Below are 17044 nucleotides of genomic sequence, written 5' to 3' on the forward strand. Positions count from 1 at the left end.
CAATTTTTCAGTTGCTTCATTGATCTCAAAGAAATCATTATCAAACGAAGGAACTTTTGTCAAATTGTCAGCACTTCTGTACTTCAGTTGCACATGTTTTTCTATAAACATCTTAAAGTGTTTATGCATTCTAAAATATAATGTTTTTTGCTCCTGTGAACTCACAAACCACTGACTGGCTTGTCATTGCACACAGTTTATGAGAAGCACTGCTTTTAAACTGACATTGTGGCTTTATTAACGGAAGGGGAATTCCTATTAATTATACAAATTTCATATTTGCATTAATTTCATGACTTAAACTGACTATTTCCATTAATATTTATTAATGCATATATCATGTAATTTATCAGTGAACAGGAAAATACTTAATAAATCTGTTACGAATTTTTCAAGCATTAAATTATCTAAACTTAAGAAATTTATATGATTCAGTTTATATTTAAGAATAAAATGAAGCACTTACAGAGTGTTGGACAAATACATTTGATACATTTTTTTACAAAGACACATTTACAAATCTAAAACGTTAATTACTTGATCTAGACTTTTGTTTCAGTATCAATGAAGAACTGATAAACATGTTCATGCACAAACACAGACATTCTTTAAGAAAATTGTTAGTTGTCGAAATGTCAACATTCTTTTGAGACCATGATGCACAAGATTGAACAAGGAAACTAGAATTCACTGACACTGGACAAACATTAGTTACTTTCTTAACTACACAATATTTGCTAACTTAGCACATGAAAATGAAACTACAATATTGACCATTAACACTACAGACACAAGTTTTAGTTATTCCTAAGAGGATCTAATTAGTTATATTAGTTCCCTGTTATTTTCCAATTATTACTGACAAGCTTGGCCCTGTGTTGTGCAGAAACAAAAGCAAAAAGCATTACACAATCAAAGCGTGAGTGAACATGTGTCATATTTCTCATGTTGTGCCCGGAAACAACAAACTTTACTTAAAATGGGTTAAGGTGTAAAAGCAGGGGAGGTAATTGGGGAAGTATTCCAATTTACATTAACTTGTCCTCACTATTACTGAATAGGCAGGATAATTGTTTCAAGTAAAGGTATAAACACAAATACTTCATAATAATATGAATGTTGTGATATAAAAAATTAAATGGTTTTATAATTTTATAGTTGAACATTATTGATACACCACCCAAAGCAGAGACCATATACCGGTATATGGTCTCTGCCCAAAGTGACAATAATTTACTTTACTCCTTGAACTGTGACAATTTAAGATGCCCATAAATATTGTAAATAAATAGAACTAGTAAATTTTTGGCAGATGGTTCTGAGATAGTGACTCTTGAAAAACAGGTGCAGATGGAAGAGAAGCATCTTTGCTTGATCTTATTGTGAAAAATGTCCTACCAGGCTGTCTGGGCTTCCGTTTCTAGTCTAAAGGAGAAACGAAATAATTTAAGTTTTCTTTCCATACTTCGGCATCTACAAACACTGAAAATTTCTCCCTTTTCAAAGAACTTCTATTTCAAGTATCAGGAAACAATAATTTTTTTTTTTTTTTTTAAAGATCAACGAAGAAGTAGTCTAAAGAAATTAACATACGGAAAACTTCACAATTCACAAAAATTCCACAAGACATACTACAGATGCTGCACTAACATACTTCGGTTATTCTTTTCTAATCCAGAAACCATTTTATCACAGACTGTTACAAAAAGACAACAATTTAAAACAATTTTTACTACAAATTGAATCGAATCAAAGAATCCAAAAGTGCCAGAAAAAAGTGCAATATCCAAAAACCTTGACACCACAGAAGCAAATCTATCTGGAGCGCACACTTTTCACACGCGATGGCGACAGACGTCAATCAATCTTGCCTTATGTACATCATCCTCGTCGCTATCATATTCAACATTTAAGGCTGCGGTGCAGCTATCAAGTGACTTGATGGCCTCCTGAAGGTCCAACATATCTGATTGAGTCAGGGACGGCTGTTCAGAGGAGCAAGAGGTCAAAGGTCAGAGGTCAAACCAAGAAGATAGCTCGAAAATAAACTAAAACATGTTGGTAATTCAACATAGACATGTTCAACCTATAGAGAGTGTGTTAAAAAGAGAACTTTGCTGTCGGACACCCACTGTGATTGAATTAACAAAAATTGTTTGTATTTCAATCCCAAGAAGTAGATATATTGGTCTCCTGAATAATTTTGATTTGGCGAACATTGTCCCAGATCACACGATGTTAAGATTAGTTTGAGAAGACAGCTTTTGTGTACTTATATTGCCATGGCAGCTATCGGCTTTCAATATTGACTCTAAGCTAAGCAATCCTTGTTTTATCCCTTGGAGTCATCATATCCCAATTGCGTAGATCAATGCTCATGCTATTGATCAATGGATTGTCTAGTCCAGACTCAATTATTTACACACTGCAGCCATATAGCTGGAATGTTGCTGAGTGCGCGGCGTAAAACTAAACTCAATCACTTATACCCTTGAGCCAAATGCAATGAAATATGTACCATCTTTTAACATATTTTCGGATAAAACACGGGCAGCAGACATAATTTATTCCGTTCATCAAGGCACCTAACTTATACTGACAAAGTTGAAACTTAAAGTTCTTTAAGTTGTAACGGGTCCAACAACAAGGCTATGAAGACACTACAAGTTGTACTCTCACACTAATGGCTTCCCTGTAATCTTCCAGGAAATCAACCACAATTGCTAAAATGTCGAGAGACGGCTGAAGGAGAGACCTAGGATCAAGTGAATCAGGGATGTGTGTCCGACAAGAAAGTATGACTACATATTACTGCTTAGAAAGGAGGACAAACCCTTGAGCAAGAAGACAACCACAGAGGGATTCAAACCAATGTTCGCAAGTGAACACTTTAACCGCTGCACTACCCCCACTGACTCTAATCACTCAAGTTTTGGTTGAGAATACTGATCAAAAGAATCAGCCAAAGTCTGAATTAATCAGTAGTTCCCATTTATGATTGGGTTGGCTTCAGGGTTCCAGCGTTCTAAGCAGTCATAGGCTCTACATAAATTGTTAAAACACAGCATAAACACAAGACTTGCAACTAAGTATAAGCAAAGCATTCATTTGAACAGAATTTCCGGTGGAGACCAATTACGATAAAACTTTCTCAATGTTTACACTTCTCTTTTTAATTCTAAATTTTCATACTTTGTTTCTGCCAATTTTGATAATTAGTGAGAAAATCATCAGTGAGAAGACTTATGTAACAGGAATGCCAAATATCAGAAAATGTTAAGAACTTGACCTGGTACTACTTCAGCATAAAGGAAAGGGTCCAAATAATGTCTCCGATCACTTCCATATTCACCTTTTGTAATAGTAAATAGCTCCACCTCAATGTTCAAAACATATCTCTTTAAAAAATAATCTTAAAAAAATCAAACTTTTTATCTTTGTCTTAGTAGCATGTGAATATAGAAGTAGATCAAACAAGCATCAAATGCTGTTTCCAGAAGAGCAAAGTTTGAAAGAAAATGATGTCAAACAAAGAGGAAAGTTCCAGCTTGCTTGATTGAGAGAGCATGCTCTACAACTGGTTTCAGTGTTAGCAATCAGCATGTCAATCATTAAAGAATTAGTCACATATAATGGCGAGACAGTTTCATAGAGTTGTGAATGTCACCAAGGGAGACAACAATATGTTACACCATATCAGGATTCAGGGCGCATACAGGCCTTTTAAGGCCCAAAGTCGGCCGAAACCCTTATCTACCTACCTATTAGGATTCAATTACAAGTGTACACTGAACAAATATATTGACACTGACTAAATTTAAAACAAGAAAATATATTGTGGGTTCTTCCAAGACGTTTCTAGTTTTTGAATAAAGGAAATTGAAATATCAGTTCATAATATATGACAGAAACAACTGACACATTTCAACTCAAATAATTTTCTTTCCCCAGTCATATATCCAGGGATCTGTCCCAAAATCAATCTTAGAACTATAACATTACCTATAGAGATAAAATATATGAATTACAATTATTTCAGGCATAAGATGGCTTTGTTGAACAAGGGGCCTGGGTTTAGTCTGCTGCAATTAGATCTCTAAGAAATCTTATCTCCCTTTATCAAACATGGATCTATGATACAAACAGCACCAAGATAACAATATATAACAGCACAGGATGAAATGGAAACTTTGATGACAAGTAAAACAGAATTGTAAGAGTTATCCCCCTTGGACTGTAAGAGTTATCCCCCTTGGATTGTAAGAGTTATCCCCTCAGACTGTAAGAGTTATCCCCTCAGACTGTAAGAGTTATCGCCCTTAGACTGTAAGAGTTGTCCCCCTTGGTGATGTCCACAGAAGCCCAGTGGTTAAGTCTTGTATGAGTCAGCTACAGGAGTGATGATGTGACCATGACATGGCCAGCTGGAGCCCCCGGAGTCCTGTCGTTACCTGTGCAGCAGCATTATTAGATGGGGTTGGGGGCGAGGACGATGTGTCGCTGTCGGGGGAGTGGACGATCACTGGCTCCACGTCCTTCTTCTTATCAGCAGCCATCTGAGCTATCTCAGCGGCGTTTGCGTAGATCGGCGATTGGGAAACTGAAACCAGGATACCCACAAAATAATGTAACACACGCAATTATCCAAGTACTGGTGCAGACACACACACACATCTCCCTCTATTGAAGAGAGCAAAACATTAGTACCCTGTGAACCACAGCTCCGTGAAGCATACCACTCATGTACATCGAACACACACTCTTTGTGAAGCATTCAAAACATTCATACATTGAAAACTCCACTAATTTAGAGCCTACAAAAATATATGTATACAGAGCAACCCACACTATTGATGACAACAAAATATTTATACATTTATCAACATTGCTTTTTTTGAGTGAGTGAGTGAATGAGTGAGTGAGTTTAGTTTTACGCCGCTTTTAGAAATATTCAAGCAATATCACGTCAGGGGACACTAGAAATGGGCTTCACAAATTGTACCAATGTGAGGAATCGAACACAGGTCTTCGGCGTGACGAATGAACGGTTTAACCACTAGGCTACCCGACTGCCCCTGCTTTTTTAAAGCAGATTTCACCTTTATAAATTTGGTTATAATAAACAGAAATCTAAATTATTCCTTGAAAAGTTTTCCACGAAACTAATAATACTGCAAATTATCTTATGACTGCATTCATCAAACAAGCAAACCCAGGCATGGCTAAAGGACGTAACTCAATATGGCAAATGAAGTCATCCTACAAAACTCACCTGTATGAGGCACCATAGGAGGTGGCACAGCCTTGGGTTTGGGTTTGGGCCCAAGCGGTGGGAGGACTGGCTGCATCTTGTTGATTGTAGCAGACGGTCGCGAGTATGGCGACGCACTCACAGTACTGTGTGGACGTCCATGTTTAGCTCCGCCCTGAGCTCCACGGGAATCGGCCTCCTTCAGCTTCTCTAACATCTCCGGTGCTGGAGGTTGGAAAAGTTCCGCTTTCAGAGCTGGGCGATTGTGATGTGACTTTTCATAGGCAGACGAAATCGTGTGTGGGCGGAAGTCATCTCCCTTCTGAGCGCTGTTGGGGGCATTAGGCCAGTTGTTCCATGTGGAGCTGGCAGACGGGGTAGCGGGGTAGTGTTCTGAGGGTGTGGTTGGGGTGGAGTCAACGTCAGGGGTACCAGTACTAGTACTGTCCTTGTCCGAGTTCTGAAAATAGTTGTCTTTCTTGTCAACAAATTATTACAATATTAACTATATACAAACATATCAAAACTTGAAAAAGTAATAATTGTTTTAATACAAAAGACTCAAGACTTCAGATCCATATTTTGATTCTCCTAAGGCGAGATGCTGTCTTCAGCTGACTGGGTGACGTTACATATGAGTATGATGTTAAAGCCAGGTAAGCTAATAACAATATATTACCATCTCACAACATTTGTAACTTAATCTTAACACAAGGTTTTATTATTCGTTTTTGGCTTGGTTTACGGATTAACTGAACTTAAAAACTGACAGAAAATATCAGAATGAAAAGCTTTTTTTTTTTCAAAAATGACTGTAAATATGAATATGAATGCACACTGCAAATGTAACCCAGTCAAATGACTGTAAAAACTTCTTTTACCAAAATTATCAGAGATATTTATGTGATTGCAAGTAAAAAATTTGCAACCATAAATCATTTTTCTTTATTTTCTTATCAAGTAAAGGAACCAAATCAAATCAAACTTTTGACTAATTTTTTCGACCGTAAATCAAAATCCGTCAACCAAATACCAAGGTCTGTCTCAGTTTGTCTGTCTCAATGCACTCGATGCACGTTACAGATTCAAGGTACTTGAAGCATTAAGAAGCAGCAAGCTGCAATTAGAGGTTAAAAGGCACAACACTGAGGGTGGGCAGGTGATGGTAAAATGCAAGCTGGACACACAACACTTACACCCACAAAATCATCTGATAGTTCGGTGATGGTGTGCAAGCTTACTGTTGATACACCTAGACAATGCAAGACAGTGTTCGAAATTAAACATGAAATTCCAGGGTCCTTGCCGTAACTCAAAAAGACCCTAGATTCAAACACTTACTGAGCAAACTTCAAGGACCCCCGAAGACCTGTCAAAATTTCAAACACTGCATGTCCTGCCATATTTGACATACCAATGCCTAGTGTCTACGTAGTTAAAAACATTCTATTGGAAGCTGAGTAAAATGCACTAGAAACCTGGTTTTACTCTCCGGGGTGATCAGCAACTTATTTATGTTTAGTTACATTCAGAAGCCACAATAAACTGACTGACTGACTGAGTTTGGTTTTACGCCGCTTTTAGGAATATTCCAGCAACATCACGGCAGGGGACACCAGAAATGGGCTTCACACAATGTACCCGTGTGGAGATTCGAACCCGGGTCTTCGGCGTGACGAGCCAACGCTTTAACTACTATGCTACCCCACCGCCCCGACACAATAAACAAAAACAGAATAAGTCTTGGTTCAATATATTTTGTTTGATTGCTCCTTTTATGATAGATTACAAAAAAATGTGACTAAAGATAGTTTGTGAGCAACATCTTATCGAATGCATATTTAGTCTGTGGTCAATGCTAAAGAGGAAGTCTTTTTGGAAAGTCTGTTGTTTGTTGTTTAACGTTGTACTCAGCATTATTCCAGCTATATGACAGTTGTCTGTATATGTCTGAGGCTGAACCAGACAATCCAGTGACTGACATCATGAGCATCCTTCTACTCAACTAGGATGTGAGGACAAGCATCAACCACGCCTTTTCTGTTAGTCGCCTCTCAAGACAAGCATGGATTGCTGAGGAGTCATTCTTAATGTGATCCTCATAAATACATATGTCTGCAATTGTGCAAAACAACTAAACATCCTGCACTAGACCGACTGACTGAGTTTGGTTTTACGCCGCTTTTAGCAATATTCCAGCAATATCACGGCGGGGGACAGCAGAAATGGGTTTCACTCATTGTACCCATGTGGGGATTCGAACCCGGGTCTTCGGCGTGACGAGCCAACGCTTTAACCACTAGACTACTCCACCGCCACTCCTGCACTAGAAACAGTACAAGTATTTATTTTTTCCTCATAAAAGAGATCAACTCAACGATTGTCTGTGACAGTGACCATGGCATTCCCAGAGTTCAGCTACTCTTCCAAATGACCAATGAGTGTAGGTATGACTGAGATGACTGAGGCACTTTTCACAGCAAGCAATGACCTAACATCTGACTAAGTATATGACATGATCGATCTGAGGGGCACCTGTTGCCATGACGATGCTATGGAATGACATGATTATTGTTGCAAGTTGAACAAATGTTGTGAAAGCAAGAAAAGGGAAATAGTTCTGAAGCTTCTTATAACATTGAAATATTAAACATTGCTTCATGAATGTGGACTGTCTGTCTGTATGGAGACAAGTGTTTCTACTTCCATTTCACTAATATTTCAATTCATGTTTTGCAGATAGTAAGGTTTTACGCTGCTTTCCAGCAGTATCATGACCGGGAGACACCAGAAATGGGCTTCACACAGTGCACACGTGTTGGAAATTGAAAACAAGTCTTCAGCATTACGGGCAAACACTTTAACCACAAAGCTACCCTACCACCCCTCCTGTTTTGAAATACCTGATTGGTTTTTGTGTCAGACCTACTTACATACAGCTTTGAAATTGTAGTACGACAACAATAAAGAGCAGTATTAATATATATTCTACGAAACATCGGACTCATATTGCGTGTACAATAGTATTTCTTTGCTTTTCTTCACTGATCGGTATACCCCAAAGGGATCATTCATTCATCCATAGTGCTTACTCATGCATGATCAGGTACATGCTTACAATATTGGGGGGGATTAACTGACTCTACAGAGATAACATGGATATACTGTAGGAAATGCCATGCTGACCAGGAAACGATGTTTGGCCCTGAATGGCACTGGTCAGACGAACAGTAATTCATATCAATATATCACCAGATGCATTCAAGGAAAGGGATGGACGGTATAACATATTTCCAATTTTATGAGGTAAAATACAGTTTTCATTCTTCATGCTGCAAAGAGGTAATCTCCCCTCGGGGCAAATATTCATTACTTCAACATTTGTGAAGGCATTCAAGGAAAGGGATGGACGGTATAACATATTTCCAATTTTATGAGGTAAAATACAGTTTTCATTCTTCATGCTGCAAAGAGGTAATCTCCCCTCGGGGCAAATATTCATTACTTCAACATTTGTGAAGGCATTCAAGGAAAGGGATGGACGGTATAACATATTTCCAATTTTATGAGGTAAAATACAGTTTTCATTCTTCATGCTGCAAAGAGGTAATCTCCACTCGGGGCAAATATTCATAACTTCAACATTTGTGAAACTTTGACGGAGGAGAGGTTTCTGTCAAGACGAGGGTAAAACCAGGCAGATCTATGACTAATGTCTAGATGCTGAGAGGCAGTTGCCGACTGTTGGCGTGTACGGTCTAGACGAAGTGTGGGGACAAAGCCTACCTGTGGCAGATTAAGGGATAGGGGAGTGGTGGGCCGCAAGAACAGCGTATCCTGGGACGTGAAGCCGGAGTCCTGTGATGACACGCTCATTAAGCGTTGAGTTCCCACGGTCGGTTGCTGTGTGTGTGGAGAGAGAAAATAATAGCATACACATGCCCAAATGCATGATGGTTGTCGGGTATTCAGAACGGCTGCTCGTATACGCCTTATATCCAAAATTGGTACAAACCGGTAATATTGCCAAGACAGCTCAGGACCTTACCATTATCGCCCCAAAATGCCAAATATTAAACGGACAAATGACTTCAAGAAAAAACTGTGTAAAAATCACACGTCTTACAAGGAATCAGATGTGACTTAAATTTCTGTGGAAAATTGCTAATGTAACCTTTTCAATTGGGTCATAAAGATTGTGCATTTCAGATTTACAAGAGCTGTCAGTGACAAGAAACTCAATTTAAAACTGAAACCATAATTTCACGAAAGTTAAATTTCCTGATGTGACGGCCTAATGAGCAGCAGCGCTGCATACAGCAAGCGTCTTGATTGACTGCAACATGCACAAACCGCAGACACCATAAACATGATTCAATATAGCATGCACCAGTAGCTCAATGTCGTAGCTCAAATAATGAACATCTGCAAATAAATGGACATCGACCCAGCTGGCGACACGATTCAGCGGACACGATCATTGACTGGATGGTATGAAGGCATGCAGCAATCATGTAGGTTATATGCAGTGCCAGGAAAGACTGATCGAGTGATGGAGGGAATCATGGGAAGAGGAGATAACAGCGTTTACGTCTGTTACGATAAGAACGTTCGACTACACAGTGATCATGGGATTACAAAAAGGCATAATGGGTAAACAACCCTATATTCTAATGTACTATTAGGAGCACAACTGATAATGGGTAAATGACAGTGAAGAGGATTTTGGTTGAACATTGAAAAAACGTATTGTTTGATGACAGCAAAAAGACAAGAGTGGTTGCTCTGATATCATATTAGTATATATTTATAAGAAATTGAGACAACTCTCAATGATTTACCATATATACAGAAATATAGACTGTTACGTTATTGTTTCATTGTACTCTGTTATCACAGCATATCACACAGATTAATATAGTCTCTGAAATAAACAATATTATATTGGAACCTTCAAGTATCTTAACTTCCTGAAAAGCTCAAACAGGGATGTGAGTAAAGCCTGGGATGAATATTTCATCAAAGCCATGCTTCGGGATCTGTAAGAGAGACTACATGTAACAGTGTAGGGGAGTGGTGGGATCCAAGCATTCAGACTGGTTTCCATTAGGCACAGATCAAACATTACAAGACTAACCAAGATTATTCTCTCTACTGTACAATAGAGCTTGTTTGTTGCTTAACACCTCATGAGTTATATGAATGTAAAAAATTGAGCCTGAACGAGCCAACAAGTGATTGATGTCACGAACATCATTCTCAATATTGTCAGAAACCAGCTGCTGCAATCAGTACGGCAATGACGCATCTGACAAGATATACTTCAGTGTAGTACGGGAATTGAATAATGCAAATTTAAAGTAGTCCCGCCATGGTATAACAAACAAAGATATGGTATAGTTAATCACATTGTTAAACATTTCACAGGACAAATTTCTACCGAGCACTGACAAATACAACGTTGGAGGTGTACCTGTGAAGTTGTGCGGTTGCGCACGTTGTGGTGGCTGGGCGAGTGCGACTGCGTGGAGCCGCTGGAGGAGCTGTTAATGCTGCTGATGCTGCACATGCTAGACTTGCGCGATCCTAGTGAGCTGGGTGAACTTGGTGGCGTCTGCTGGAAAAATAGAACAATCTACATGACTACAAAGAAACGTTGTCATTTTCCAACAGACAAAATATTCAGAAGCAAAATAAAAAAGAAAGACACACAAACTCCTTCAGCAAAACAATCAACAGATGTTTATGATTTTCAAAACTCAAAGAAAACTGAAAGATTTATACAGAGTTATCTCCCTTTGCACAATTCTGATATTCTCTTGCAATGAATTATATTAAAGCAGATATATAATATACATTATTTATCCCCATAATCATGATTATCATTTCCATATTCGCAGGAGTTAAAGATAAAAGAAAAGAATGTCTTTTTATTTAATTCAAAACCAAATTCCCAGCAAGGCTGCAGTTGTTCAGAAACACATATTTCATAATGAGACTATTAATAAATCGTGGTCTATTCAAGTGGCCAGGTCAGATTATCTGTAGTAACATGAAAGAATCAGATGTCTCTTAACCTTTTTTGAATACTATATATAATACACTTAACAACTCCATTGTCGATTCTTCCCAGGAATAGCTGTTAACAAAGAACACAAGAAGCAGAACAGAGTGATAGAAGGATCAGAGACAGCGTTTTCACTGAGCAGCTTGGCGCTATGACAAGTACTTCCTTCCTGCCGACACACAGTGTGTCAGATTTGCTAGTCTATGAGTCATGGTGATACTTGCACTCTGAACAGTTGTATCAAATATCACTATTACACCAAGTGTCCAAAAGATCTAGGGGTTGGATATGCATGGTGTCCCTTTTCATTTTTCAAGTTGTTATGTTGTTGTTGTTGTTGTTGTTTACATCTGTAATTCCATTTGTCAATATTATCTTCAAGTGTCACTCACTCACTCACCAGATCAAACCCCAACCATTGGTCAATATTATCTTCAAGTGTCACTCACTCATCAACCAGATTAAACCCCCACCATTGGTCAATATTATCTTCAAGTGTCACTCACTCACCAACCAGATTAAACCCCACCATTGGTCAATATTATCTTCAAGTATCCCTTGCATTCACTCTCACTCTCCCACCCATCCACCCCCTCATTAACTCCCCACCACCGCACCAGAATAAATGAATAGTATTTACTGAAGAAACAAAAACAAAACTTGAAAATCTGGATAATATCATGTCTTTGGTAAGAGGTATCAAATGAGAAGAACATGGCTCAAAATATAACCATGTATGGTTCTAGATTTCTTCAGCTCAGTCAAATCCCCATGTAATGTGCTGCACTGTAAACATGGCTTGTCTATCTCCTAATACATACTCTTTCAAACTGACATGGAAATTTATGGGCTGTGAATATTCTCAGTACAGCCATTCAAAGTTTTGTGTCAACCTTTAGAACACATGACAGACGGTTTCACTTCCAGGAGCCCTATCCTCAGAGTGGTAGCTGCTTTACAGGGCTAGATGGTGGGTACACAGGAAAAGGGTATTAAACAACTGAAGTGGATCAGAAGGGAGTATCAATTCACTAATTGGGTCAGAAAAGAGGTATCAAACCAATGAAGCAGTCAGAAGGGGTATCAAGTGGTACTTCACCAATCTCGGTCCCTAACAAGGTCTTAAACCCAAGGATGGGCAGATTGGGGTGTGTGGGGATGAAGTGGGTTGGTTGCTTTGTAATAACAGCATTGGGTCCAAAGTAAGGTATCAAACCATTAAAGTATGTCAGGAGGGGTATCACAAGGAATGGAATAGAGGCATATAAAGGTCAGAAAGGGGTATCAAATGACTTAAGTGGTTCAGCAAGAGGTATCAAACCAGTGAGCTGGGTGAGAAGAGAGGCATTTAATGACTAAAGTGAGTCAGACAGGCATATCAAAATGAGAAAAATACCAGGTACAGATCAAACAGTGCAGAGAAAGCTTGCAAAGTGAGACAAAACTCCACACATGTCCCATCCAGGATGATCAAATACATACTACTTATCTCTATATAACAGTATCAATGACAAACTTACCAGATTTCTTAAAAATTCTTTCACATTTATATCATGCCAAGCTGACATGAATAGACATGGTATTCAAAGAGATGGCCCAATAGTTGCTTTTCAAAATATTTACAAGGTAATTAGAGATACAAGAAGATAGAATTAATTACACTTCCACACTATCTTTACCTTGCAAAGGAGTACATATCAATCTTGCACTATGTGGCACTGTTAATGTCAGAGTGAACTATTTTCTTGTCTACTGGCTTATTTTTGGAGTGACTCATCCAAAATGACCAAAACATTTTTAAATTTGGAAACAATATATATATAAATGACTTTTTGCGTGGAAATGTCTGGATACTTGTCCTCCTCCCACTGATACCATACATCCTGACTGAGACGGGACTCCACAGCCACATCAAACAATACTCCCTGTCAGACGGTCTTTACCTTTACCTGAAAGTTCCACACGCTGTGGTCGACCCCCTTCAGGTCCATGATCACCTGCTCACTAGATGGCGGCAGTGTACTGGGGTCGGAACTCTGATTACACAAGCTGTCGATGATCTCCTGGAGGTGCGTGACCTCTGTGAGGAGGCTGATCTCATTGTCCTGAAACACACAGACGCGTGTACATTCATGGAGGAATAACACTGTCAAAAGTCAGGCATTACTACATTTGTACTCAGGAAAAATAATGTTCAATTCAACAGTATTACTGAAATCACCCAAATTAAGATATTTCACTGAAATAAGATTACATCTGTTTAATCAATTCACATATTTTCCCCAAAGTATCATCTGGGACAGTAGAATGTTTGGGTACGCCTGATGAGTGATTATTGCTAAAAGCTGTATCAGAAACCTTGCAGCTCCATGCAGTCTGAAATAAAGCTGTTCAGTAACAGAAAAAGTCAAAAGTTAAGTTGAGATTTTAGTTAGTTATCTGTCTCCCAGAACATAAAGAACACATTAAGAAATAAATCCAGCCAACATCAAGAACGACTGGCAAGTCTAGATTGCGTCTGCTCTTGGAAATCATTGCTCTGGACACATTTAGGTTTTATTGTATACTTTGAAGATACAGATCTTTAAAAAAGATAACTGTATTTCTGGGACTACATGTTAGTCTAGTCAATTTTTAGAAACTATTAATCCCTGTTCAAATCTTGTTATGGGTTCAGCATTCAGTCCTGGCTCTACTCACAACAAACGGCTTGAGAGCACTGACGAAGACACAGTATCTGGCCCGCTCCTCGATGAGGGCTGTCCGCACACAGCTCTTTTCAGATTCCTCCAAAAGGAGGTACTTGTCGTTTACATCCTGCATGGCGTTGTCCAGTCTGCTCTGAATGTCACCCTTGCCTGAAACAAAGAGAAGAGACTTAGGGAACGGACTGTCTGACATCTGCATGTTTCTACTGCCTGGACAAAAAGAGAGGCCATTCAGGCAACTGACAATTTCACCTTCTGCATGTCTACCTTGCATGAAATGAAGACAAGACAAAGAAGGAACTGACCACACGTCATAATTCTAGAAATATTCTGCCATAATACTATTTACCCAACTCATCCATTATCTGTATTTTTCTTAAGAATGGTGTACGTAACATGTACACATCACGTTCAGGTCAGAACAGGACCCAGCGAACTCCAAGACTGCCATCAGAGCCAAATAAAATGTGTTTCGGTTTTTGCCTTTCTGTAGTTCACTATCCCACTCAGTTGAGATATAAATGTAAATATGTAATTTTCTGAGTAAAATTGATATTTTATACTTATCCTGACTCATGCTCTTTTGCTTGTCCCCTTCCTCTTGCGAACATAGTGGAACACTTGTATCTCCTTAATTGAAGCTCCCTTCAATGTAAAATCACTAATTGGTACTCACCCCCGAGTTACCTCCCCTGCCGTAAGCGCGGGAACAGGTGTCGCCACCCTCTGGCCTCATGCTTCACTCTCTCCTGATTTTGCGAGCCCAACACTTGAATTTACAGGGAAATCCAAAGTGTTATGTGGGGAGGATGGGAGGGCTAACCTCATGAGTCAGGATAAGTATAAAATATCAATTTTACTCAGAAAATTACATATTTTCCTTATCCTGACTCATGCTCTTTGCTTGTAGAATCCAATCGAGAGGTGGTGGGTAAACAGAATACTTTGGATTAATTAGTGATTTAAGTAAGTGATATTGTAATACCCCTCTTGGAACTTCATAAGGCATTGAGACTTAGGATATTTCCTTATAATAATCCATAGATATATACACTATAAGTGGGGTATTACCTTACTAATATACTGATATATCAATATATATATATAAACTGCTACTCTAACGTAGCTGTACACTGAATATAACTCAGTATGAGCTTAAGGTTGAATAACCTAAGCTAAATATGTACATAGCCCTAGAACTCCATGGAGTTATAAGCTAGTGAATATATGTATCATATATCTAATAATCTCGTGGGGGTGAATATTAACGCCTACGAGGGACTGTCAATTGCTGAGCGAGGACCAAAGGACCGAAATGATGAATGCCAGAGACGTCCTCGGTGGTGATATCTCTGAGATAGTGATTAGCAAACACCATGTTAGATTTCCAAAAGCATCCTTCCATAATTGTATTCAATGAACAGTTACCATGAAGGGCGAGGGTGGATGCCAATGCCCTGATTTCATGGGGATTTGATGCTGTTGGAGGGTCCAGTCCTGCTGCCCTATATAGGCGTAAAATGACAGTTCTTATCCATATTGATATGGTGGTAAGAGAGACTTCTGTCTGATTTGTAGGTTATAACGGGATGAACAATCTTCTGAGCGATCTTCGCCTTGTTTTGGAACGACGTAAATAGATTATGAGAGCTCGTACTGGGCATAGAGATAAGTCCAATGTATCTTGAGATCCAAGAATTGAGGATAGCGCAGGGATGTGAAATAACCTGTCTGGTTGACCTGGTAGTTGATTTTTAGCGATGAAATCCCATCTTAATCCCAGGTGCGCTGTCTTTGATTTTCATCAAACTGTATCCTCTCATAATCTAGAGCATGAATTTCAGATATTATGGCTGCCGTGGCTAGCGATAACAGGAAGACTGTTTTCTGTGAGAGAAATTCAAACGTTGTCGATTCCAATGGTTCGTAATCCTCACTTGTGAGGTGTCAGTAAAACTACATTCAGATCCCAAGCTGGGGCGTGGAATTTCCGCTTTGGTCCTCCAATCGAAAGCACGTAGTAAGGCCAGTAACTCTGGTGTTCTTGTTAATTTAACACCCGTTCTCATAGAAATCACAGAACTAAGCGGCGCAAGATATGTTGACAATGTCGAGCCTTTTAAATGTTTGTTTTGCCGTAAGTAACACAAATAGTCTGCCACTTGAGGAGGATGTAGCATCTCTCGCTGTAAAACCCTTGTTTGTTGCATAATTTTTGAAACTTTGCCACTTGTCATCGCATACAAGTTACGTTGAGTATCGTAAGGCAAGCGTGATCGCTTTTGCAGCCCTGGTAGAATATCCTCTCTTGTTTAAACACATTTTAATACAGTCCATACGTGAAGTTTGAATACTTCTGGGTTTCTGTGCACCTGTTTGGTGTGAGGATGTATTAACAGGTTTTGGCGCTTGGGTAGTTCTAGTGCGGTTGACCGATATCTTGTATTAAGGCGGAAACCACGTTCTGGCCGGGCCAATAGAAGCGACCAAAGTGAGTTGTAGGCTCTGGCGCTTGGTTGATTTTCTGTAATACTAGAGGTATTATTGCTGAAGCGAAACGCTGGCGACGCATTGAGGCCTTCCCATGAAATGCTTAGAGCGTCTGTTGCCCATGCTTGTGGGTCTGGCACTGGTGACACCTAATGTCGGTAGTTGATTGTTGAACCTTGTGGCGAATAGATCTACTAGCGGGCCCTATTTGCTTGATTATCTGTGCAAATATCTCTGTATTGAGCATCCATTCTGTCGTGACGGTAGATGTGGCGTCGAGAGTGCGTCTGCTAGTATATTCCTGGCTCCGGAATGTGGCATGCTTTGACATGTAGATTTAGATCTTGGATTAATTCAACAGTTGAAAGGTTAAATTCAAAAGGTTGGCGATCTCGTTGAGCCTTGTCTGTTCACATAAAACGCCACTGTCGAAGTTGTCGGTATGTATCATCAGGTGCGCATTCTGTAGAATGTTGCTCCAATGTCTTATGGCGTTGATTACAGCTTTCATCTCTAATGCGTTTATGT

General features: G+C 39.2%; 1 protein-coding gene across 10 annotated transcripts in view; it reads right to left on the reverse strand.

The window, feature by feature from the left end:
• LOC124255617 (protein MTSS 2-like) overlaps positions 1 to 17044 on the reverse strand; it is a 114262-nt gene that overhangs the window by 9577 nt on the left and 87641 nt on the right. For 3 of the 10 annotated variants that reach the window (XM_046689514.1, XM_046689506.1, XM_046689511.1), the window contains exons 7-14: positions 14019 to 14176; positions 13262 to 13423; positions 10725 to 10868; positions 9038 to 9154; positions 5273 to 5711; positions 4452 to 4600; positions 1872 to 1985; positions 1399 to 1425 (exon numbers count right to left, since the gene is read on the reverse strand). In XM_046689514.1, coding sequence (XP_046545470.1) covers positions 1399 to 1425; positions 1872 to 1985; positions 4452 to 4600; positions 5273 to 5711; positions 9038 to 9154; positions 10725 to 10868; positions 13262 to 13423; positions 14019 to 14176 — 1310 coding nt within the window. The remainder of the gene's footprint in view (positions 1 to 1398; positions 1426 to 1871; positions 1986 to 4451; positions 4601 to 5272; positions 5712 to 9037; positions 9155 to 10724; positions 10869 to 13261; positions 13424 to 14018; positions 14177 to 17044) is intronic. The other 7 variants (XM_046689509.1, XM_046689508.1, XM_046689507.1 and 4 more) reach the window with 7 other exon arrangements.

This window comes from Haliotis rubra, unplaced genomic scaffold (genome assembly GCF_003918875.1).
Source record: "Haliotis rubra isolate DU_JTF1 unplaced genomic scaffold, ASM391887v1 Scf603, whole genome shotgun sequence".
Classification (NCBI taxonomy): Eukaryota; Metazoa; Mollusca; class Gastropoda; order Lepetellida; family Haliotidae; genus Haliotis; species Haliotis rubra.